General features: G+C 38.0%; 2 protein-coding genes across 2 annotated transcripts; both read left to right on the top strand.

Annotated features, from left to right (window-relative positions):
* Positions 1–12431: 12431 nt before the first annotated feature.
* LOC114270565 (uncharacterized) lies at positions 12432–23105 on the top strand. Its single transcript, XM_082915670.1, has 10 exons — positions 12432–12588; positions 12838–12932; positions 13769–13904; positions 14023–14134; positions 14219–14338; positions 14895–14999; positions 22075–22158; positions 22245–22359; positions 22810–22911; positions 22984–23105. Exons 3-8 carry the CDS (start codon positions 13855–13857, stop codon positions 22287–22289), a joined length of 516 nt encoding a protein of 171 aa, XP_082771796.1. The 5' UTR covers positions 12432–12588; positions 12838–12932; positions 13769–13854; the 3' UTR covers positions 22290–22359; positions 22810–22911; positions 22984–23105.
* On the top strand, positions 18843–21530 carry LOC114300204 (conserved oligomeric Golgi complex subunit 6-like). Its single transcript, XM_082915669.1, has 6 exons — positions 18843–18925; positions 19032–19178; positions 19298–19573; positions 19862–19964; positions 20155–20337; positions 21158–21530. Exons 2-4 carry the CDS (start codon positions 19041–19043, stop codon positions 19937–19939), a joined length of 492 nt encoding a protein of 163 aa, XP_082771795.1. The 5' UTR covers positions 18843–18925; positions 19032–19040; the 3' UTR covers positions 19940–19964; positions 20155–20337; positions 21158–21530.
* Positions 23106–26105: the final 3000 nt, after the last annotated feature.

The following is a 26105-nucleotide window of genomic DNA, read 5'->3' on the forward strand; positions in this document are numbered from 1 at the left end:
GATGTTCGAGGTGTTCCCCAAGCCTTCTCGTGATTGTTACACGATTTTCGGCCCGCCGAGCCCTATTTTCAAGCTCAAGTGTGGAAAAAGTACCTTTTCGGACCTAGTTTCCAAACTGGAAGTCCCGCGCTAGTTTCGTAAGTTTTCACAACTTACATTGGTTTTTCCCGAGGTGTTGTAGGTGTTCCACAGGCCTTCTCGGGACTGTTACAGGATTTTTTGGCCTCCGATGGCCTATTGTCAAACTTAAGTGTTTATGAAGTGCATTTTTTGACTTAGTTTTCATACCGGGAGTCCCATGCGAGTTCTGTGAGTTTCCACGACTCACGTTGGTCCCTCCCTAGGTGTTTGAGGTGTTCCCCAGACCTTCTCTTGACCGTCACACGATTTTGGCCCTCCGATGGACTATTTTCAAGCTTAAGTGCGAGAAAAGTGCCGTTTCGAACTTAGTTTTCAAACCGGGAGTCCCGTGCTAGTTCCATAAGTTTTCACAACTTACATTGGACCCTCTCGGGGTGTTTGACGTGTTTCCCGGGCCTTCTCATGACTGTTACACGATTTTGGCCGCCCACGGCTTATTTTCGAGCTTAAGTGTGAAAAAAGTGCATTTTTTGATTTAGTTCTCAAACCGAGAGTCCCGTGCTCGCTTCGTAAGTCTCCGCAACCTGCCTTGGACCCTCCTGAGGTGTTTAGGGCATTTCCCGATCCTTCTCGTGACTGTTACACGGTTTTGGCCCCCCCTCCGGTATCCTATTTCCAAGCTTAAGTGCGGAAAAAGTGTCTCTTTACAACTTAGTTTTCAAACCGGGAGTCCCGTGTTAGTTTCGTAAGTTTTCACAACTCGCGTTGGTCACTCCCGAGGTGTTTGAGGTGTTCCCGGCCCTTCTTGCGACTGTTAGATGATTTTGGCCCCCCCCGGTTGGCCTACTTCCAAGCTTAATCATTATAAAAGTGTATTTTCCGGCCTAGTTTTGAAATCGGGAGTCCCGTGCCGGTTCGTTAAGTTTTCACAACTCAAATTGGTCCCTCCTGAGATGTTCGAGGTGTTCCCCGGGCCTTCTCGTGATTGTTGCACGATTTCTGGCCTGCCGAGCCCTATTTTCAAGCTTAAGTGTGAAAAAAGTATCTTTTCCGACCTAGTTTCCAAATCGGAAGTCCCGCGCTAGTTTCGTAAGTTTCCACAACTTACATTGGTTTTTCTCAAGGTGTTGGAGGTGTTCCACGGGTCTTCTCAGGGCTGTTACAGGATTTTTTTGCCCCTGATGGCCTATTTTCAAATTTAAGTGTTTAGGAAGTGTATTTTTTGACTTAGTTTTCAAACCGGGAGTCTCATTCGAGTTCCGTGAGTTTCCATGACTCACGTTGGTTCCTCCCTAGGTGTTTGAGGTGTTCACCAGGCCTTCTCTTGACCGTCACACGATTTTGGCCCCCCGATGGACTATTTTCAAGCTTAGGTTCGAGAAAAGTGCCGTTTCGGACTTAGTTTTCAAACCGGGAGTCCCGTGCTAGTTCCGTAAGTTTTCACAACTAACATTGGTCCCTCCTAGAGCGTTTGACATGTTCCCTAGGCCTTCTCGTGACTGTTACACGATTTTGGCCCCCGACGGCTTATTTTCGAGTTTAAGTGTGAAAAAAGTGCATTTTTTGATTTAGTTATCAAACCGAGAGTCCCGTGCTAGCTCCGTAAGTCTCTGCAACCTGCGTTGGACCCTCCCGAGGTGTTTGGGGCATTTCTCGTTCCTTCTCGTGACTGTTACACGGTTTTGGCCCCCCTCCCCAGTGTCCTATTTCCAAGCTTAAGTGCGGAAAAAGTGTCTCTTTCCAACTTAGTTTTCAAACCGGGAGTCCCGTGCTAGTCCCGTAAGTTTTCACAACTCGCGTTGGTCACTCCCGAGGTGTTTGAGGTGTTCCCGGCCCTTCTTGCGACTGTTACGTGATTTTGACCCCCCGATGGCCTACTTTCAAACTTAAGTATGAGAAAAGTGTATTTTCCGGCCCTATGCAATATGCTCACTCTTGAAGCTCAACTTCGAAACCAGCAAGCTTTGAGGCCAAAAACCAACATTTAGAGCTCAAGTCACACTCCTAAGAACCTCAGCTTTAAGATAGTGGTGTGTCACTGTGTTGTAGTGCAAAAATGCAAGAAAAATGGACTTTAGAGCACTATTCAATATGATATAGAGAGTGAGAAATATATATATATATAGAGAGATACCACTTCTCCAAATTTTTCTGAATCTCTGTTAGAGAGGAAGGGTCTCTCCTTATATAGAAGAATGTAATGAGAAGCTTGTTAAACAAGCTTGGAATTATGGGACCTATCAGTTGATAGGCTGGTCATAGGTAGATTTTGCTTCTTCCTCTTATTCTTCAAGTGTACTTAAAAGTGCCAATGAGCAACTTAGGTCCCATTCTTCCACATCTTAGGTCCAGTTCTTTCATGGCAATTGATGATGTGGATTTTGAATTTTTTTTCTTCCTTTCCTTTTTGTTTGGACAAGAGTGATTGCATCCTAACATTCAGAAACTTTGAAAGTTACAAGTTCTCTAATTTGAGCCTCCTTTTAATTGAATATTCTTGCAACATTTACTGGTGGCAATGTCACTAATCATCAGTCTTCTCCATTGCCGAGACAAAATACCCTACATTCAACATTTATCTGGCTCCACTTCACCTCCACTTGTCTCCAGTTACACCTGCACTTTGGCACAACCATCTTTATGATTTCCGTCACGAGCACTGTCAATAAATAAATATTTATCTATCAAACTTTAAATCGGGAGTTGTTATATTTTCAGATCAGCTGAGGATGTTGAAGGCTTTCTATTGCTGTGAATTAGTGTTTTTTTCTTTTCTTTTTTCGTTTGCTTTAAAAAACAATTACTGTGTCGGGTGACAAAATAGAACCAGGTTGATTCAAAGTCCAAGCCATTTAATCACCAAGATTAACCTATGGGTCATATTTTAGGTGACAGTAATTACATTTTCCACCATATAATTTTCTAGTGTTGTTACTACTATGATTGATGATTGACAAGGTAAAATGAAACAAAAATTTTGTATGCTTTATCTTTTAATGCAGATGAGCTGCATGTCATCATCAGGACCAAGTGAACCTACAGAAATGTATCTGGTTGCCGATAGTACTACCAGTTCAACCTCTAACTAACCGGATGATACAAAAAAAGTGTAACAAATAACACAAAATAGTGTCAATTTACCTCATAATTTTCCATCCCGACCTAAATAGATGGATCCAATTTCCAAAACTTATGCCAATTCAGATAATAATCCATGCCCATTACCAAGTCCAAATATGCACATTGCAGATTATCCAATTTCCAAAGCGGACCTAGTTGCAAAGGCTGGCAATTCTGTTACTAATCCATGGCCATTGCCAAGTCCAAAGACATTTGCAAATTCTGAACTCGTAAAAGCAACATCAACAGGGATAGCAGCAGCAACACCAGAAAATGTGAAGGCAAGTGATGCTAAGGGTAGTCAACTAGTTGCCAATTTCGGCCGAGGAAGCAACAATGGCGGCAGTAGTAACAGCTTAGAGAGCTCCAGTGCAACCCTTAAGCCCCATACCGGTGGTGATGGTCGATGGGATGCCATTAACTTGGCTTCTTCCAAAGATTCCCCTCTTGGTCTTAGCCACTTTAGGCTCTTGAAGCGGCTCGGATATGGAGACATAGGAAGTGTCTATCTTGTTGAGCTCAGAGGAACCAACACCTACTTTGCCATGAAAGTCATGGACAAGGGGTCTCTTGCAAGCAGAAATAAGCTTCTTCGAGCTTAAACAGAAAAGGAGATCCTTGGTCTTCTTGACCACCCATTTCTACCTACTTTATATTCATATTTTGAGACTGAAAAGTTTTATTGCTTGGTCATGGAATTCTGCAATGGAGGTAATCTTTACACTCTTCGTCAAAAGCAACCAAACAAGTATTTCACTGAGGAAGCTGCTAGGTTAGTACATATCCGCCTTATTTGGTCTATATTTGCATTTCTTCATTATATACCATTCAAAATTTCCCTTTATCTATTTATTATAGCAATGTCTGATTTTACCTGCGTATTGATTAATGATGTAACGTATGCCATTTGTACTTTTAGCATAGCATGGCCATAAGTCTAGCCTACATAAAAAGATAAGGGGCTGAGATAGATTGGAAGCATTTTTAAACCTATCAAACACTCTTGACTTTTCTATTTATGATTCTAAGTTATGTCAAGGGTTTTATATTTCATTTTTTACACATGCTGCTCTTGGTCGCTATTGATTATTATAAATATGCTTAGAAGGCTCTTTAAGGTTTAATCATTAGCGTTGTTGATAAAGCTATTTACTTAACGAGAGTTGTGTACTATTGATCTTATTTGTAAATAATATGGTCTTCAAGAAATATAAATTATAGTCAGTTCTTGAACTTGACTAAAGGTCTAATTTTTGTTTTAAACAAGTAGTATGTTACAGTTCATTTGGAAAACTATGTGAGAAAAGAACAAGAAAAAAATTGTGGTTTTTCACCTATGTGAGAAAAGAAAAGGAATGATTAATTTACTCTTTTTTTTTTTTTGGATAAGAAACAAAATGGTGTGATTTCTCACATATCTTGTTTGTCCATAAGCTAATCAAATGAGCCAAACCCAGAGTGTGAATTTGTAAGAGCCGATAAATGCAGAGCAAATTTATGCAACAAGCACTTATGGACTAAACAGTGATTTCTCATATTTATGCAACATGTGAGAAACCACAATAATAGCAAAAAATGAAGTACAATATAAATAGGAAAACAACCAAAACCCTAAAAGCCTAATTACATATAATAGGACTAAACTGCCCTTAACGAAACCCTAAAACCTAATTACAGATAATAGGACTAAACTACCCTTCATGCAACCCTAAAAGCCTAATTACAAATAAAAAACTAAATTACCCTTAATGAATAACCTAAATAACAAGAACATGAACATGACATATTTCACATTAGCAAGTGTTACAGGGTCAATTTTCTAATTAAAATTTTCAGCTTACAATGGCATTAAGTTATAGCACTAGTCTCAGCCAATTATCAATACACAGTCACACAATGAGTTAGAACAAGTAAGAGAGAAGGCAACACAAAATTACAAGAAATTCCCAACCTTTATTATTGCACCAACAATACAAAGGAATACCCATGGAAACTCTTACAATTACTTGATACCATTTCGAGTTCCATGGCCATGCCTTATTATGCTTACAATCAGTTACAACAATACAACCAACAATACAAGGACAGCATGCCAAGTGGCATGGCAGTTTACATCCCTAACTGCCTAGGGACTTAGGAACAAATCTGGAGCTAACTGCTAATAACTGCTCCTTCTTCCAGCCTTAGTTCCTGATTTCTAGGCTTGCCTTGTCTTTGCCACAACAAAAGTAACTGCTGTCAACAGACAAGCATAACTGTTGATAACCGCCATGTTGTCTGCCTCATTAAGCCAGCCACGAATTTGGTTGTCTTGGCCACCAGACCAAGTCTTGCCCACCAAACCAAATCTTGCCCACTGATTGTCTTCAACCCTCAAGTATGTTGCAGCCCACATTTAGGTCATATTAACGCTTTGCATCTGTGCAAATGCTGTCCATACTTTGGCTAAGGGTTGTGTGCTACTACCCCAGTACTTTGTCATCTTTTCACCTTGCTGTCTTGGCATGCCACCATCATGCCGTGGCCTTGGTTGGACATGGGCGCAAGATGTTGCCAATGCCAACCATGCAACCTTCAAGTAGAAGGTGCTAACAAACCACTCCCACCAGAAGAAGCCAATGTCCTCGTTGGTAGGGTCTTTAAGTACTCTTTGACTTGTTTTTCGAACTGCCATAATGTTACATCTTTTTCCCAACTTGCATAAGATTCTGGGGAACCCTTCCACTTCACTAAGTAATGGGTCCTTCAATTCTTTTTGCTTTGGCCCTCGGTCTTGAGATCAAGAGTCTGTTCTACCTCCCCGTCAAACTGCTTTTTGATCACTGGAGGTGCCCTCCGAGCCTGCTTCCTTGTCAAGTTAGTTTGATCCTCATGAAAAGGTTTTGAAAAGCTAACATGGAAAGTTGAGTGGATTTTTAACCGATCAGGCAATACTAGCCTGTATGCAACATTCCCCACACGTTTTAAGATTTCAAAGGGGCCATCGTATTTCGGAATTAAGCCATGGTGCACGGTCTTATTGCTTATCTTCTTCCAAATTTGAGGAGTAAGCTTTAGTAGCATTTTGTCTCCCACTTTGAACATTAAGGGTCTCCTCCCTTTGTCAGTATACTTCTTCATTCGTTTGCTTGGTTTAGCCAAACTATCTTGTGTTTCCTCCAGCAACTCTTGTTTAACCCTTGCAAAGCAGTATGTTGCTGGACATCTACCACCAGAGCCTGTTTTAGCCACTTCGTGAGGAGTTAGGGGTTGCTGCCCCGTGGCCAATTCGAACGGACTCATCCTGGTTGCAGATGATCTATGCAAATTGTAACAAAATTGTGCACTATCCAACAATTCGACCCAATTCTTTTGACTTGCGGTCACATAATGTCGGAGATACTCCTCAAGCAACCCATTCATCCTCTCGGTCCGGCCATCTGTCTGAGGGTGATTTGTTGTGGAGAACTTTAATTCTGAACCTAACAAATTAAGGAGCACAGTCCAAAACCTTCCCATAAACCAGTTATCCTTGTCACTAATTATGTCCTCAGGCAAGCCAAAGTATTTTACAACATACTTATAAAATATATCAACAATAATGTCAGCAGGACAAGCATGAGGAGTAGGGATAAAGATAGCATACTTAGAAAAGCGGTCAACAATTACCATGATGGAACGCATCCCATTAATTTTAGGAAACCCAGAGATGAAGTCCATGGACACTAAAACCCAAGGCTTCTTAGGGATCGGAAATGGTTGCAACAACCCAGCCGCCTTCTTTCTTTCGGTCTTGTCCAATTGGCACACCATGCAAGTTTTGACATAGGCCTCCACGTCCTCTTCCATTTTCGGCCAAACATATGAATGAGACAAGAGTGCCATAATGATTTGTTATCCCGGATGACCAGCCCACTGCGGATCATGCGTTTCTCTAAGAAGTTCCATTCTCAGTCCCCCAACACTAGGGACATATAGCCTATCTCCTTTGCCATGGAAATGACCATCTTCAAGGCAATACCTACGAACAATACTATCACTCACTTGCTGCACCAACCATTGATACTCTGAGTCAATTGCAGCACTATCATTGATCCTTTCAAGCAATTGTGATTCAATGTTAGAAATAGCAGCCACATATTCAACTATCTCCTTCCAGCTTAAGGCATCAGCGACTAGATTTTGTCGTCCAGGTTTGTGTCGCCACTCAAAATCATATTCTTTAAGGAATTCTTGCCAACGGGCCTACCTTGGAGACAACTTTTTCTGAGTTTTGAAGAATGTATTGGCCACATTATCAATAAGAACCAAAAATCTAGTCCCCAATAGATAAACCCTCTAGGTGAGAAGGCAATGCACCACCGCCGTCATCTCTTTCTCATGGGCCGAATAATTCTTCTCAGCAACATTCAATATGTTTTCAAAGGCCACAGGGTGTCCCTCTTGCACCAATACCCCTCCAAGCACTTTGTCTGAGGCATCCGTGTGTACTTCGAAAGGCAACTGAAAATTAGGCAGTCGCAAGACTAGTTCACTTGCCACCGCACCTTTCAATTTGTCAAAGAGCTCTTGACAATTAACGGACCAATGCCATTTGTGATCTTTCTTCAGCAAATCAGTGAGGGGAGCAGCCTTCTTTGAATATCCCTCGATAAACATCCTATAGTAATTTGCCAAAACCAAGAAGGATCGCAACTCCGCAACATTGGTGGGTAGAGACCATTCCATAATAGCCTGCACCTCTTTCCATCCATTTTGACATAGCCTTGGCAAATAATATGCCCACGAAACTTAATTTCTTTTTGAGCAAACTCGCACTTCTCCCTCTTTACATAGAGTTTATTTTCCCGCAGTCGGAAGAATGCCTTTCTGAGATGGGTCAAATGGTCTTGTAATGTTTCACTATAAATTACAATATCATCCAAGTAAACAACTACAAACCAATCAACATAATCATTAAAGACATCATTCATTAAATTACAAAACGTCGCAGGAGCATTAGTAAGGCCAAAAGGCATAACTAAAAATTCAAAAGAACCATATCTAGTTACACAAGTGGTCTTTGCCTCGTCTCCTTCTGCAACCCAAACTTGCCAATACCCCCAGCGAAGGTCCAACTTTGTGAAGAAAGTGGCCTTGTTAAGATGGTCAAACAGATCAGCCACCAAAGGGACAGGGTACTTATTTTTTATAGTCACCTTATTTAGGGCTCGATAATCCACGCACATCCACAACTATCCATCTTGCTTCTTTTGGAACAACACTGGGGCACCATATGGGGCTTTGGAGGGCTAGACTAAACTGGCTTCCAATAACTCCGACAATTGCTTCCTTAGTTTAGCAAGTTCCAACGGCGACATTTGGTAGGGTGCCTTGGCAGGAGTCTGTGCACTAGGCATCAATTCGATTTTTGTGATCAGTGGCACGCCGAGGAGGGAGAGATTTAGACAACTCTGGAGGCATTACATCAATGAGCTTCGCCAAGACATCAACCACTGCATCCGGCACTTTCATAGTAAGGTCAGCCTTCATTTCAATCAATGCTGCAAGGAATGTTTCCTTTCCCTTCCTTAGCCCATTAAGCACTTGCACGGCCGACAACATCTTATCCTTCTTCTTTGCCCCATTTTTCTTGTCTGGTCGAGTAGAGCCCGATACAAAACAAGATTGATTCTCATCTGAAATCAACAACCCACAATGCCACTTTTGCAGCCACAAATAAATTGTTCCCAAGAATAACATCAAAGTCATCTAATGGGACTGCCATGAAGTTAAGTTGTCCAGTCCATTCACCCACTATTACATTCACATCCCGAGCCATCCCATGCACCGGTTGGGCTGCAGGATTCACGGTCTTAATTTTGCTTGGATTCTGGACAATTTTCAATTTTAGGACTGCACTACCCTTTCAGACACAAAGTTCTGGATGGCATTAGTGTCCACCATTGCAAACACTTCAATACCATCCATCACCACCTATATGTACATCAAACTGGATAAGGGGGTCCTCTCAGCACGAATTACATTCAGCAATTGCAAGGGGTTGACTCGAGTAGGGCCATTTGAGTCAGATCCCACCTTATCATCTTTAGCAACCATAGCGTTAAGTTTCTCACGCTTGGGACAATCCTTCGCTCGATGGGGTTCATCATAGATGAAACATCCTTTGTTAGATTTCCCACCATTGTTCTAAGAAGAGTCCCCTTTCTGCTTGTATTTGGAACCATCTTTACCCTTATTGAAGCCACACTTATTCTCTCTAGTCTTCTCTTTCCCTTTTTTATTAGATTTGCTGGTTTCACACGTGGGTTCCTTGCTTAACTTGTAGTCAAGCAACCCATCTGCCGCAGCCATGGCAGAAGGCAAATCTTTGACATCGAGTTTCCGAAGTTCCAATTGGGCCCAATTCTGTAACCCAAACATAAAGTTGAAAAGTTTATCTTCCTCAGACATGTTCTTGATGTCAAGCATCAACGAACTGAATTCTTTCACATATTCCCTCACTGATCCGGAATTCTTTAACCGTTTCAAGACATCTCTTGCAACCCAAGATGTATTGCAAGGAAGAAATTGTTCTTTCATTTCTTTCTTAAGAGTCTCCCATGTTAAGATCTCTGGTCGAGCATCATCCTCAACACGTGTACACCACCAAAGTTTAGCATCACCAGTAAGGTACATGCTTGTGATGGTAACTTTCTCCCCTTCTTGCACATGAGCAGCCTTAAAGTACTGATCCATGTCCCACAAAAAATTCTCAAGTTCCTTGGCACTCCGGTTACCACCGAAAGCCTTAGGGTCAGGAACTTTGATTATCGAAGGAGTCTCACCATAATTCGTATGCCCATAGACTGCCTTCTTAACAAGGGTGAGTTCGTCAGTAACTTCCTGCAATTTGTCCTTGCAAGCATCCGAAATGGCAAGTATATCAGTCATCACATCCTTGAACCGATCTGTTGTCGATGTCTCAAGGGCAAGAAACCCAGAAGCCATAGCATCCAATAGATCCATTAGTGAGCGATTCTCATCAGTAGGTTCACCCATGAGATTCTCCTACTGTGTCACTCTTTCCTTCAAGGCATCTATGCCAGACACCATTAGGGCTTAACCTGGCTTTGATACTAATTGTTACAGGGTCAATTTTCGAATTAAAATTTTTAGCCTGCAATGGCACTAAGTTACAGCACTTAGTCTCAGCCAATTATCAATACACACTCACACAATGACTTAGAACAAGTAAGAGAGAAGGCAACACGAAATTACAGAAAATTCCCAACATTTATTATTGCACCAACAATACAAAGGATATCTATGGAAACTCTTACAATTACTTGATACCATTTCGAGTTCCATAGCCATGCCTTATATAGGCTTACAATAAGTTACAACAATACAACCAACAATACAAGGAAAGCATGCCAAGTGACATGGCAGTTTACACCCCCAACTACCTAGGGACTTAGGAACAAATCTGGAGCTAACTGCTAATAACTGCTTCTGTCTTCCAGCCGTGGTTCCTAATTTCCAGGCTTGCCTTGCCTTTGCCCTAACAAAAGTAATTGTTGCCAACAGACATGCATAACTGCTGATAACCGCCATGTTTTCTGTCTTGGCCACCAGACCAAGTCTTGCCCACTGATTGTCTTCAACCCTTCAGTATGTTGCAGCCCACATTCAGGTTATATGAATGCCTTGCATCTGTGCAAATGCTACCCATACTTTGGCCAAGGGTTGTGTGCTGCTGCCCCAACACTTTGTCATCTGTTCACCTTGTTGTCTTGGCATGCCACCATCATGTCATGGCCTTGGTTGGACATGGGTGCAAGGTGTTGCCAATGCCAACCATGCAGCATTCAAGTAGAAGGTGCTAATAGCAAGCCATTTCCTTTATTTATATGGTTGTAAGCCATCGAGGTTAGGGGGTCATTGATTGAGATAAAATTCAGATAATGTTTATGAATTTGAAATTCTTCTGGTTTTTCCTTGTGTTTTCATTCATTCCATATGCTTCCCTACGTCACAACTCCACAGGCTCATCACCACTACCTGTTGTAATTACACCAACAAACCTCCCTTAACCGGTTCATTGCCCAACCTCTATGGCCACCATCTCCATTGACAACACCATGGTCAATCTAAGTCCAAGCCCATTGCTATTTGCTAACTACCCTCTTCTAGTTTCAACAATATAGTATAGATCTAATTTCTCTTCATTTTCACCATCTTGATTATAGCATAACAATACAATGATACAACCATCTATACAAAACAAAAATCCAAATAAATTCAAAGAAAAATAAATCATTGGTGCCATCATTGCTCCCTCCTTCCCTCTCCCCCATTTCAATAGTGCCACCTTTCCCTACCCTTATATCTATCTATGAACCCAAGCAGCCCACTAAATCATCACCCATTCACTACCTTTCATCACCACCGATGATACCATTGATGACTTCGTTTCTCTATTTGCCAACCTAATCGACCAACTCGGAATATGGGTTGTTGTTCATTGCTTTGTACTTAAAGCAATGTTCTATGTTCTAATAATTCATGAAAGAGATTATCATATTCCCTGCCATACCCATCACTGATCGTCAATCAGTTCCATTGTAGTTTAGATCGCAACAATAGGGAGACAGAGGGAGGTTTGGGTATTGTGGACCTTGGTAAGTTTTGGTCACTGGGCCCTTGATCCAATGCAGGTTTCGAGGCGCCCCCTAGCATTTTGGTAATTTTATTGTTGTTTCCATGTTGCTCTGATTTTTATACTTACATAGATGAGAGGCACCTCTTGTATTGTGTGAGAGAGTTGTAATTGTTGTCAGATCATAGTGAAACTGCAATGACCTTTGACGTAGGTGAACCATGTAAACCCTTGTATTCTTGCGTGTATGTGTGATTGTTTTGATACATATTATCTTTGTTGTTTGCTATTTTGTGTCTCATTGATCCTGGCTAGGGGTTGTCAAAATCCTAACAAGTAGTGGCGGAGGGCTATGACAGTGTTAGGATGACGGTGGGGGATTTGATCATTTACAAAGTGCGAGGACTGGGTGTGGCGACTGTGGGGAAATGACTGCCTATTTGGGGGATCTGTAATTTCTCAAACATGAGGGGAATTCCATATTTGTTTGATAACTCAAGGTTATATTTGTAATTTCCCCTACTTATATTACTAAAAAACCCAATATTCTATTGAAGATGATGAAGTATATACTGACGGTCTTTACTATTCTCAGTATCTGAGTTGGGGTTGGATGCAAGAGAACCTGAAAGTTGTTATTCCGAAGTTGTATGCATTGGCATTTGCTTCAAGTTGTTTAGATACAGAACATACCAAGAATGTTGCCCTGGATATTTCCATTTTTTCTTTCCTTGGTGTCATGCAGCATGGATTGGTCTTTGTCAAGTGTAGGTGATTCATGGATTGATTGAGAGAAATTTCAAATACCAAGTGTTTATATTGGAAAGCTATTATTACGTTTAGTGGAGAATGGTTCATGTAATTGAAACTTCATGTATTTGTGTCATTGAAACTCTTCCCTTTATGTATGATCTTTGAGGTTTATGCCTGTCATCCGGATATGTTTCTCATGACATTACTATTTAAAAAATAGTTTTGATATGATATTTTTTTTGTTCATTTTAATTTTTTATCAGGTTCTACACTTCAGAGGTGTTGTTGGCATCATGAATATTTTTTTGATGAAGTATTTTTTTTGTTCTCCCTGGGTCGCTTGCTATCGGCGAAATCTGTAAGCTTCTCTAGCCCTTTCTAATGCTCTTTGAATTTGATCAATTCTGCAATACTCTCTCGATCATAATACCAGAATTCATTCATCATTTTTATTTTCCTGTCTAATAGGATTCTTGATTCATGTACAGATTACAATATACTCATTAATTTGCTTTTATTTAACGCTTCTTCTTCTTCTTCTTGTTCTTCTTCCTCTTCTTATTCTTATTCTTTTCGTCTTAATTTCCTTCATTCTGCGTTGCTTTAATGCTACTAAATTCATAAATTGAAATCTCTGTAGTTTAAAATCACTCTTATACTAGAAGAATTCTGGATCATGTGAATGATCATTGCGTGGTATTTGTAAGCAGTATAAATGCTATGTTTTTGGTGTCAATCATCACTGCAATGTCTGATGAACCCCCATTTGAAGATCAGAGTGCTTAAGTATGATAACTTGGTTTACCAAAACAAAAAGTGAAAAGGCAAAAAAAAAAAAAAAAGTATTTGTTCAACGCGAACCAAGGTTTAAAATTGCATAATCTTACTGGGTTTTCAGTAATATAAAAAAAATGCTGGGTTTTTTAGGGTTTTATTTTTTGGTCTGGTCATGCTCATCTGCTTTGAACTTTTAACATGATATTTTACCTCAACTGTGCGCAAAACTCATCAAACAATACTGGGTTATGAGTTTATTAATTATTAAATTGTTATTTTAAACTTGGGGGATTTAATGCGAGAATAATGTAGAAAGATTGCAGAAAACTTGGCTTAAGATTTTATACAATCTTTTGCTTGAGATTTTGCATTTATTTGTTTGTTATGTATTGAATATCTTATGGATTTGTATAACAGAAATTAGTATTGGGAAAATCAATTGAAACTGGAGAATGTTGTTTATGCTTCAAAAGTTGCTTAAGGAATAGGGTTTTGCCCAGTGCATGACGCTTGATTTGAGTGACTTTACCAAGATGGGGACCATACACCGCAGGTTTGTACTGATATTTTCATATATTTGTCTGGTTAACTTGTGCAAGACGCTTCAAGGGCCAAAATGCAGGACCAATTCTTTGAAAGCACCTTGATTAGTTTTCTTGTTTTGGTTGCAGTGGAGCCTTTAAAAAATCAAATGACACTATCAGACTTGTAATTACAACTTTAACTGGAATGATCTTTGGATATTTTATTGGAATTTCTTTTCCATCTGTTTCCCTTAATAAGGTATGTTGGCTCATTCTGTCAATGACCCTATGTTGCATGAGGCACCTATTATCCATTTGATTCATTGCGATTGCATTCTTGCAGATTAATTTACATTCAAGCATTGTATCATCTCTTGATGTAGCCTTGAACAATGATCATTCTAGATCCATTTGTAACCACATACCTAAAACTCGTGTTTCCACTGACAAAGCACCACCTAAGGTACCTTTTCCTTGGTTATTTAATTCTTCTACGTTTTCTTAGCATGTGTCATTCTGAGGTCAACTATCGCTTAAAGGGCCAGTGATTCCTTGCTTGTTTGTCTTCTTACATGAGATGATGTTATTGTTCAAGAAAAATAAAAACCAGTGATTTAGTAACACCCTCAAAAATTAATGCCAACGACCTATTGATCAATGAAAGTGATTTGCTGCAAAAAAAATTAAAAAATTAAAAATAAAAAAGAATTATGTCCCTTCCCTTGTGTCTCTAAATTATGTTTCTCTGGAACAATTGCATGACAAATGTCAACAGAACAATGCTAGAGGTTATGGGTACACTGCAGCTTCATAGAAATGCCCATGCTTCTTAGTTTGATAACTTGGCTTTAATTATGTCATTTTCTGCAGTCTTGTGTTATAGCTTATCTGGAAATACTAGATCAACAGGCTTTTCCCATATCTTTTCTCAGTTGCTACAACAGCAAAATGTGTTCCCAGAGTTCATGTTGAATTTTTATTTAGGCTGATAACCTGTTCATGTTTGGTTTTCCTCCCAGATATATGTTCCAACAAATCCTCGAGGTGCAGAATCCTTACCTCCAGCAATTGTAGTCTCTCAGTCTGATTTTTATTTGCGAAGATTATGGGGTGAACCCAGTGAGGTATGTTGTTCAACACAAATAACTGTGTTATGGTGCTGGAGCTTGCAATTATTTACCTATTTTAGATGGTGGAATTGGTTTTAATCATTGTAAAGTTTTTAATTTCTTGTTGACTCTCCAACTCAACTATGACCATATATGATTTTGGAAGTCCTAATAGAGTAGACATTGTTGTTTAGTGAGTAAAAATAAAAAAAAAAATAAAAAATTCATCACATATCTAAGACCATGGCATATTCTACTTAGTAATTCTTTAACTAAACTTTTCTCATCTTTGAAATGTTCTTGTCAAAGGCTTAATGGGTATTACTATTATCATTGTTTTTTGAAATTGTGTGGAACCTGTTTGCGAAACTGTATTTTTCAGGTTTTGGTTATTTTTTAATGTGTGATGCTTAGATTTGTTAAGATTGGTACGGTTGGGTTGGCTGCTTGTGGATTTAATTGGCTTATCATTGTTGGTGACAAGCAAACACTACAAGAAAAATAGGAAATTACGACGTTTTTTTTCTGACGTTTTTTGAAAAACGTCGTGAAATCTCTTATAATTTTTACTTTTTGAGCAAATTTAATTATCCCATCTTGTTTTGTGTGCCGTTATTACAAAATTGTGAAATAACATTTATTTGTGAGGGAAGAGGCAAGACTTCTTTGATCAAAGCAGAGGCGTGACTTCAGAGAACAGAGCGTGACTTTTGAGAGAGAGAGAGAGAGAGTCAGAGAGAGAAATCAAGGCCTTGGATCTTCCATCTCCATCGATTCTTTGGTTGTATGATCTGGAAACTCTTGTTCTACACTTGATTTGAATGTTTGTCTGTAATATCGTTTGAATCCCTCTTATCTAAGTCGATCTAGGGCTCAAGGTTAGAGTTTTTTTATATGGATTTACTACATTCACACAAGATCCGTAGACTTTCATGGCTTAAACTAACGATTTATAGTTGATTTCTAGTTTCTTTTCTTCTGTTTTGTATTTTCTTTTTTCGAATCGATTTATCTAGGTTTTGAGTGCCATGTTAATGTATCTAATCATGTACAAGATAAGCAAGCAGTGTTGGATCTGGATCGTTAGCAACAGTGAGTAGAAGCAAGCACAACGACGTAGAGATGTAGATCTTATTCTCAGATCTGCTCTCTATCCGATCAGATCTGCTCTCTCTGTCTCTCCGACCTGCTATTATGGTAATATCAAATCTGCTTTCTCAATCTCTCCGATCGAATTTCACGTATTCTCTTCATTGCTCTATGAGATTTGGACCTCTCTCCCTCTCTATTTTTGATTGAATCTCATTATCTTTCTCACTCTATCACATTTTCCTTATAGAAAATGTCAAAACAATTTCTAAAATTGGTGCTGGTGACTAGTTCGTTGGTGCTCTCCTATGCATGTTGATGATGACCGATTTGTAGTTGAGGTTAGTATTCCTGATGCTATGATTCTTATCCTACTGACATAAAAAAAAAAATTATGGATTTTTTTTTTTTTGTTGGAATAGCTTGTTGATATTGTGATTCTTATTGTATCATTTTCCTTGCATGTCAAATGTTAGATAAAATGTGTCAATGGAAAAATTTTGTTATTTTTATTTTATCTTTTAATTTTTACCCAAACACTAGAAAATAAAAATGATGTTCAACTTTTATTGTAAAATAAACAGTATCTTCTGCTAATCTATAAGGGGTGTTATCTGTGTAATCATCTGTCTCATAATCTTTGCGCCGCTTCGGCAGCCTCAGGGACAGGATTTTTAAAATCACAGGTATTAGCAGCATTACTATTAGTTAAGTTCTTAGCTTCATTGTGCTCTATCATGGTTTCGTGATGCGATGGTTTGCAAAAAATCCATCTTCGCTTTCCTCTCTTCTACAAAAAATTTCATTTATAGAAAACACATCGAGAAAGATGTTGTAGCAGGATTGTTGTTACCTTCTCTTCCTCTTCTTGTTCATTGTCTTCTAATCTCCCTCTGCTACTACTTTTCTGGGTGTCTTTAGTGGGAGACCTGAAAGCCTTTTTCACTGCATTCAATCAAGAGCCTTCTCTAATCTTTCCCATGATTGAATTAAAAATCAGAGATTCAATTAACAGTTGAGCTACATTTACAATGAAACCCGAGTTGGGAAAAGACCAGTGGGAATTTTGTTCACTAAATGCAAGAAATGCAAGAAAGAGAGAGAGAGAGAGTGATAATAAAATCAAGAAACAGGGAACAGGATCTAACAAGGAACTGACATATCCCCAGTAAATTTGAAAGAGAGCAGAGAGCTTGGTAATAATGTAAATTTGGAAGAGAGTAGAGAGCTTGGAAATTATATGCAGGAGCAGAGAAGTAAAGAAGAGAGAGCTTGGCAATTATGTAATCATCTATCTCACAATCTTTTTGTTGTCTATAATATTAGCTCCCCTTATCTTTCCTGATATCCTTTTGATATTGTTTTCTATGAGAAATATCAAATGTTGCATTTTTGGAGATAAATGTTCTGGACATTTGAAGATTCACCCACATTTTCAATTTGATGTCAAACAAGCATGTCTGAATGGTTATTTTGATACTAAGAACAGTCATTATCAGGTTAGACTGTTATCGAGCATGAATATGAAGTAACTAGGCAGCTATAGACTAAAGATTTTGATCCATAGCTCTTATTTGTTAAGTGACTTGTTTGTCATACTATTCAGAAACAGTCCTTTACTTTTGTTTGTAAATCTTACATTTTAATATTGAAATGGCAGAACCGCACACTTTGCTTGTGATTTTGATTAGAAAGGTCATGATGAAATAATAGAGTTCTCTATTATATATTTTCTTGAATGCTGGTTTCCTGATATTGAGATGATTTGAAAGAAAAAATTTCAACATATAATTCTTTTATGAGTTAAATCCATGAAACACTGAAACAAATCTGGGAATCATTATATATTTTATATTTTGGGTCAGAAAGATCACACTGGAATTATTCCTATTTGGAACTTCAACGCCATACCTGATCACACTGTAATTAGTCTTATTTGGTCGAATCCATTAGCTGGGAAGGAGTAACATCTCTGAAGTCTACGTCTCACTTAAGAAAAGGTAACAAAATCTTCATATTGAGAAGTTTCTTTACAAGATAAAATTTTCAAGGATGATTAGCCAACCCTTGAGTTTGTGAACTGCCTCTAACCTTGTGATGGATTGTTGCAGGCTACTCAATGAGTTACATTAATTAATAGCAAATTCTTAAAATGAAGAAGAGCTTTTGATTTGGCTAGTACAAAAATGTGGTTATAATGAGAACGATATGTGTATTTTTACAGCAATTTTAAAATTAATTACTACTAACTATGAAGTGGACAGTTACTATGATTTAAAAAGCAACAATTGGTTTCAATTTTTAAAATATATACGTATATATGTAATGAAGTTGATGGCTAAGTGTGATTAAGGTGGCAAAGAAGAAGAAGAAGAACATTTAGCAATTGCCATATAAAACCTAAGTCATTGTGCAGTTGAGTTAAGGTTGTAACCATGCAATCACTTAAAAGATCACAAAGAGATTCTTAAATTTTAATGAACTAATCCCTATTAATAGAATGATTAATCATATTCAGGCTGCTGGAGTTTTCCTGATTCTAACAAAATTACAACTGGCAACCAGAAGTAACCTGCAGGAAATATGAAACTTGGGTTCAAATTAAATCAAAACATGCCTACAAGGGCTCTTCATATGGAAATTCTCTATTTGCCTCATTTTTTGTTTTTATGTTTTGCATCACTACCCACACCATATAGCCTTCTCACTTTTTAAGGGGACATGCAATTAATGCACTCATTTTTAAATTAAAAAAAAAACCCACTGATAATCCTGAAGTCAGTGAACTTTTGAGAACAGCAGTGCGCTGCCTCAAAGAAAGGCCTGTCCTTTTCAAGTATTGTGCGGAAGAGGTAGTTTTATATTATAAAAGCTTTAAATATCGAGTCATTCAAAATTGTACAAAACCCATCGAGTTTCCTAGCAGTTTACATACACATTTCCATTGTTATCATACAGGTGGCAAATATGAGGCATAATGCATTATTTAGGAGGTTTATAAGTGCTCTTACCCGTGGAGGACCTGGTGGAATGCCCAGACCCATTGAAGTACATGCTCATGATCCCTTACGTTATGTAGGTGACATGCTAGGGTGGCTACATCAGGTGTGGCACACATTCCTTATTTTTTTTCCCTTGTTTCTACTTTCAATCTTTTGAGAGCTGAAACTGTTTTTATTGTGTAAGAATTACCTTATGGCATAATTCTGTCGCTTTTCTTGCAGGCATTGGCATCTGAAAGAGAACTTGTCCTTGCATTGCTAGATCCAGATGCAGTGGTTGATACTGGCCCGACTGCACGCCGATTCTCCTCCAAAGGTTTAGAGAGTGATATAGGAAAAAATGAGACTGACTTGACGTTTGTTCTAGACAGGATTTTTGAAGGAGTTTGCCGGCCATTTAAAGTTAGAGTTGAACAAGTTTTGCAGTCGCAACCTAGTATTATAATTTCATACAAACTTAGTAATACCCTGGAATATGCTGGTGTTACAGCTAAAGAGGTAACAAAAACTGGAATATGCTGGTGTTACAGCTAAAGAATCAAATATATTCACTGTTGTTATTGTGTCTGCAACTAGTGATGGTTATTGAGCCTATTTGTTGTTCATACTTGGGTTTTTTTTGGGGCTAAACCTCAACCATTTGCTATCAAACCACGACCATCACTTAAAAATATGGTAAAGACAAGACCCCCCAACCCACAAGGGAGACATTTGCTAGATTTCAAGAAGAATTCACTTTATATACAGTTCATTGTTTGCTGATTTATAAAATTTCTCTTCTTCTAGATTATTGATGAAAAGTCTTCGATTAAAAAGTATCAAAGAGAAATATCAAGCCTCAAACTAGAACTGGATCAGTCATGAGGAGATTATTAGCTTAAGACAACAGGTTTCCTTCCAAATCTTTTATATTCTGCATTTGTATGGAATTGGCTTTGTTTGACTAACATTGAACCAAACCTGTTTGACATGTAATGGTGGTTTTTTTCTTAGTTTTTGATTTTCCAATCTTCCAGTGAGACTGGCTATGCAGATTTATGTTCTCATATGATGTTCACCTTTTGTTATTGATATAACAGTTGGAAGAAGGTCAAGTGAAAATGCAGTCAAGATTAGAGGAAGAGGAGGAAGCCAAGGCTGCTCTAATGAGTAGAATACAAAGGCTAATCAAGCTCATACTTGTTTCTACAAAGAATGCAATTCCTGCATGTTTGAATGATGTGCCCAATCATCAATGAAGGCATTTTGTTGGTGAGGATGATGTAAGCCGTCTTTTCTAGTTTCTGTAAATTAGAACTTAACTGATCCGTATCCCTCCCTCTCTCTATTCTTTTTCCTTCTTGTTTTCCTTAAACTCTTATTGTAGATTGACAAAGACAAATTGACATTAGGAATGCCTATAATATATAGTTTTATATTTTCAAATACAGCATTTATACCAGTTTGCTCCATAAAAACTGTCTTATATGCATACCTTTGGCTATGGCATACATATTTGACAGTTAGAGATTATGAAACACTTGAAAAACAAATAAATGGTTCAACAACAATTTAAAATAATAATAATAATAATAATAATAATAATAATAATAATAATAATAATAATAATAATAATAATAATAATAATAATAAATTTTCTTGTTATGTATTACTTTCAAGAATTTGGAAACATAATATTTCTACCTTTTAAGTTACATTGACTTTGGAAAATTAGTTATTGGTGTTTGGTGTAGGTTTATTTCCACGACATACCAAATGAGGTTATTGATAGCCCGGTAAAAATAGACAAAAAATATATGGATTTTATTTGTAATTTTTTATATAATATGCCTACTCTATGCGGCGAGTTATGCTCAATGTTGCTGGAGGTTTGATGCTTGAACATCCTTTGATATTGCCCTTTGTTGACACTGTGGTAAGCATGTCATCCAATTTGTTATTCCTCTCATCCAATTTGTATCCGAGTAATTATGTAGATGATTGAGAATTCCTCTCATTGAATTTGTTTGTGAGTTGGTTACTTGCATCATTTGATGGGGTTGATTTCTCACAACATGCGCATCTATTCCTTTTCTCCTGCAGGTAGGGGCAATTGATTTTGTTATGGGACTTCCAAAATCTCTGACGGAGAAGCTTATTCAAGCTCTTTAAATTCTGTTAGTGGTGCTGATGTTCTGATCTTGCTTCATTGTCTTCGATGTTTGTTTTTTCGCCATATTTCGAGTTATGGGCTAAGTTGATTCATTTGATTGGTTTTTATTCGAAAGTCCTGTATCTTAATGTCATGTTGGTATGTATGCATTAACATTTTTTCTGGGGTATGCATTAACATTTTTTTATGGGGTATGGTTTGTGGTAAATATAAATAGGCAGGAAATGTTACAATTTTTCTTCTATTGTTTGTCAAATGTAAAATTGTAGCCATCTGGAAGAGAAATTAAACTTGTTTGGCTTATTTTTAGTTTATGTGCCTGATTATTTTTCTTCTATTTTTTGTTTGTTATAGGTTTTTTTTTATATTTTTTTTGGAGGAAGGAATCTATATTTGGAAAAAATTCTGATTAGGTTCAGATTTTTTTTTATTTTGAAAAAAATAGCTTTTAGCGACGTTTTAATAAAAACGCCACCATACGTTAGTATGACGTTATTTGTGGGTCGGTAGCTCCTATGCTGGCGTTTAAAAAAACGCCGTAAAAGATCTTGTATGGCGTTTATCAAACGTCGCTAAGTTACGGCGACGGCCGCGTCCTCGACGTAATTTTAAAACGTCGGTATAAGTTTTGCCGGCGTTTTTGATAGATTTAGAGACGTTTTTGAAACGCCGGTAAAAGCTAATTTTCCTGCTGTGAAATGAGAAACTCTCACATCATAAAATACTAAAAATTGGAATAAGGGCAAAAAGAAACCGTCTCATACTATGAAATTTCCATTGATTTGGCATGTGTGTAACTACTCTCATAACTCCAGTTATCTTATGGAGAACATTCTGTAACTTTCAGGATTTGACAATGAAGCCGAAATACTTGGTAACATTCACAGTTGGTTTGGATCAGAGGAACAACATTGATGCAGCAGTTAAAAAGGTTACACAAATGGACCATTTCATTATTTGTATTATTTTTATGGTGTTGCAAGTAGAGATTTGTAATCTTATTTTATTTTTTGATAGTTTTCTGAGGATTTTCAAATTATGCTTTTTCATTATGATGGCTGACAAGCGAATGGGATCAATTTGAGTGGTCAAAGAGGGCCATCCATGTCAGTGTAAGAAAGCAAACAAAATGGTAAGATGCTTTAGTATTTTACATATTTTTGGTGTTATACCACATTTTCCACTATACCATGTTTGAAAAGAGGAGCAAGGATCCTCTAGAGTGATTTTTTCTTAAAGTTTCCTAGAGTGCTACATTGTGTGGTTGAGATTTACTGGCAAGTCACATCAATTTTTCTTATGTGACTTGCCAGTAAATCTCAATCACACAATATAGTACTCTAGGAAACTTTAGAGAAATTTCACTCTAGAGAATCCTTGGTGTGAAAAGAGAACTCATAAAACAGAGACATGATACCCTTTCTTTATTGGGAAAGGAAATAAAGACTAATTTGTTTTTCATTAATATTGCATTTTTCGTAGATTCAAACGACCATTATAAGATTTGCTACCAATTGTGTTTCTGCTGATGTGCAATTTTTGTGGCTTCTTTCTGCATATAAGATTTTAAATTTTTTTGCAGGTGGTATGCAAAGAGGTTTTTGCATCCTGATATTATTGCAATTTATGAGTATATTTTCATCTAGGATGAAGATCTGGGAGTTGAACACTTTAATGGTGACAAGTAAGTTTTCCTTGATTCTCTTTTTTAGTTAAACAGTCAAATCCAAAATTTACATGCTCTTTTCGTCTGCAGTTTACCAGATACATTCAACTGGTTAGGAAACATGGTTTGGATATTTCTCAACCAGGTCTTGAGCCCAATAACGGACTAACATGGCAGATGACAAAAAGGAGAGGTGACAGAGAAGTTCACAAGTAGGCTTCACTGTTTTCAGTTTTCACCCTCAGACTCTTCTGAAAAAATGAAGAAGAAAGAAAGTAAAAATGTGATATTTGATGTTACGTGGACTATTTTGAATGCATGTAAGCATATGCAAGACACACAAAACATTAATAGGGGATGGATGTATCTGAAGCATAGTGCTCTATGTTTACCATTTTGAATATTTAGCCATGTTGCATTGTCTTTGGAATTACATAAACCAACCCTTAGACACATGACCACACCTAACACATGTCCTCAAGTCTATGTAGGAGGTGATACTGTTATATGGATGATGTTGTAACATTTTTTATAAAGCCACTGAATCTGTAGAGAGTTTTAAGTCGTACATGTCTGGATTGGTGAACAGGACTACAGAAGAGAAACCAGGCTGGTGCGGTGACCCACATTTACCTCCATGTGCTGCGTAAGCTCTCTCTCTCTCTTGCATGCGCACATTTGACAGATACAATCTTAATAACTTACCTGCCTAAATTGGTTCGACAAGTCAATATTTATTCTCCTCTCCCTAGAAAAATGCATATATTACATCTATTCGTTCAACTTGCCATGTAGCCTGTTATCCAAGTATAGCAGCCCGCAATTACACTATGTTTCCTACACTTTTTTGGGAAAATCATTAAGTAGGATAAGATTAATGTCAGTTTTTGCAGTCAAATCGGACTGGTAAACATAGATAAGTTAAATTTTCTATTATAATGTAGTATATCAACCAGCCTTGCATTGTAGTGGGCCTCTGAAGTGGGTTTTTCAACCATGTCATGTCTTTTTTTATTTATTCTTGATGCTCATGCATTGATATTTAAATGATATCAACTTTACATTGGATATGAACTAGAACATGAATTGTTTTCTTTAGAGTGTGGTGTGTGAAGCACAGTACTTATGCAACACATTTGATAGACCCCAGATTTGAAGGTCGGCTCATAGGTTGCCTGAGTTATTTTTTAAGTTTATATTTTTTTGGCAAGCATATAAAATATAAAATGGTGCCAAATATCTAGGGAGCCTAGCCTTTTGCACTTGATGCATGTAATAGATGCCGTATACCCATAGATTTTTAAGGTAATATATACAATTCCTTCAAAAAGTCAACAAAAGAATGTTAGGAATGAAGGGAATGATTCCCTGCAGTCAATTTCTATGTCATAGCTTTTTTTATTCATTTGTACATGCCTGCACCTTTGGGGTGTTATTGATATAGTAGCACAATACAATTTGATTTTACTTATCAAATATATATATATGGATAGGAAGCTAAGAAATTATTTTGTATTTAACTTCCATAAACTCTTTATACAACCAAACTCAACAAGTCTTTGTCTCGATTACTTGGGTTCAACTTCATGGATCCATATTCTCTAGCCTGATTCATTAGAAGTCATGTCACAAGTCAAGTCTAAGGAAATCATATTCTTTCTTATCACCTGTAGGAGAGGGTTCAAGAAAAGAGTTAGAAAATTCGAAGATCTTCGAAGATCCTTGAAGAACAACTTCGAATTATCTAGAATATGATGAGAGGCTTAGATTTTTCAATAATTTCAACTTAGGAACACAACAACAAAGGAGATGATGGAGATAAGAGATTGGGTGAAGAAGAAGGCAAAATGGCTAGAGAATAGAATAATGGCAAGGCTCTCCCATTGATCTCCCACTTTCACTCTCAAGGTTGATAATGGAGAAGGGAAATTAGTTCTTTCCCAAGAGTTAAAAATCTCCAAAAATCCATTCCTTGTAAAGCTATGGGTGGGTGCTATTTATAGGCACCTCATGATGTAGGATGGAGCCCATGTGCAAGGCACATGTGGGATATTCTCTCTAACCACCTTGTCCGAGGAGGTGACCTCTCCGAGGAGGTGACTTCTCCGAGGATGAGAAAACCTCGAAGAGGAGATCAATCCCTCGGCGAACCCTTCTTCTTAGCCACACCTAACCAATGATCCCCAATCATCCCAAAGGGTCAGGGGTAGTCCTAGAGGACGTCCTGCCGCAAAGTATTGCCGAGTCTCATGGACCCCCCGAGGTCGTGCCACCTCGACCCGGGTATAGGCTAGTTTAACCGAAGAGTGAATTTGTCTCCACTCACCGTCCTCGGGATCGGGCCCTTTGTTCGAACTCCATTACGCCCATGGTTCTGGTGTGTAGATCCCGGAAAGCTCCGAGCCCGCAAGTGTTCTGGGACTCATTAACGGAGCGACTTCTAGATTGCGTCTGAATCCGTTCGAAGCCAAGTGTTTCGGACCTCTAGGTTCGTGGATCCGAACCCTTTCGAGTCCGAGTGCCTCGGATCTCTAGGCTTGCTTAATACCCTTTCGAGTCCGGGCCCGAGTAAGTCTCTAGGTTCGTGGACCCGAACCCTTTCGAGGCTTAGAGCCATTCAGCCCATTTGACGGCGATAAATCCAAGCCCACCAATCTTGGACTTGCGATAAATTCGGGCCCACTAATCTTGGGCTATTGGGCCTAAATAATTTAGTGGGCTTAAATTAGCTCCTCTTACATTTGCCCCTTGCGTGTATGAGAAATTGTAATTTTCTCGGACATGCATAATTTCACCTTATCAGCCATACTTCACATCATGTCTTCGAGAATATTTGGCCTTGATAAAATCTATGGATAAAAACTGAGGACTCACTGTAAATTACGGATAAAATTGACAACTAATATTATTATTATTATTTTTTTTGGAACTTTTTTTCTTTTTTTTTTTTTTTTTGGAAAGAAAATCAAAACTTGAATTGTTTAATGCCCCACCAAACCAACCTGGACATGTAATTCATACAGCAACAACTAAATTTCCAAAGAAAATAATAATAGTAATTTTTTTTTTTTTTTTTGCAACTGATTTGTTTTTTTTTTTTTTGTAGACTTTTTTTTTTTTCGAGAATAAACAAATCAGAAAGCTGACCTCCCTTTTTTTACAATATATAAACATATTGCTTTTTTAGGCATTCTCTCTCTAGAAACTTCAAA

Source organism: Camellia sinensis, chromosome 2 (assembly GCF_055761805.1).
Source record: "Camellia sinensis isolate YWXY chromosome 2, ASM5576180v1, whole genome shotgun sequence".
NCBI lineage: Eukaryota > Viridiplantae > Streptophyta > Magnoliopsida > Ericales > Theaceae > Camellia > Camellia sinensis.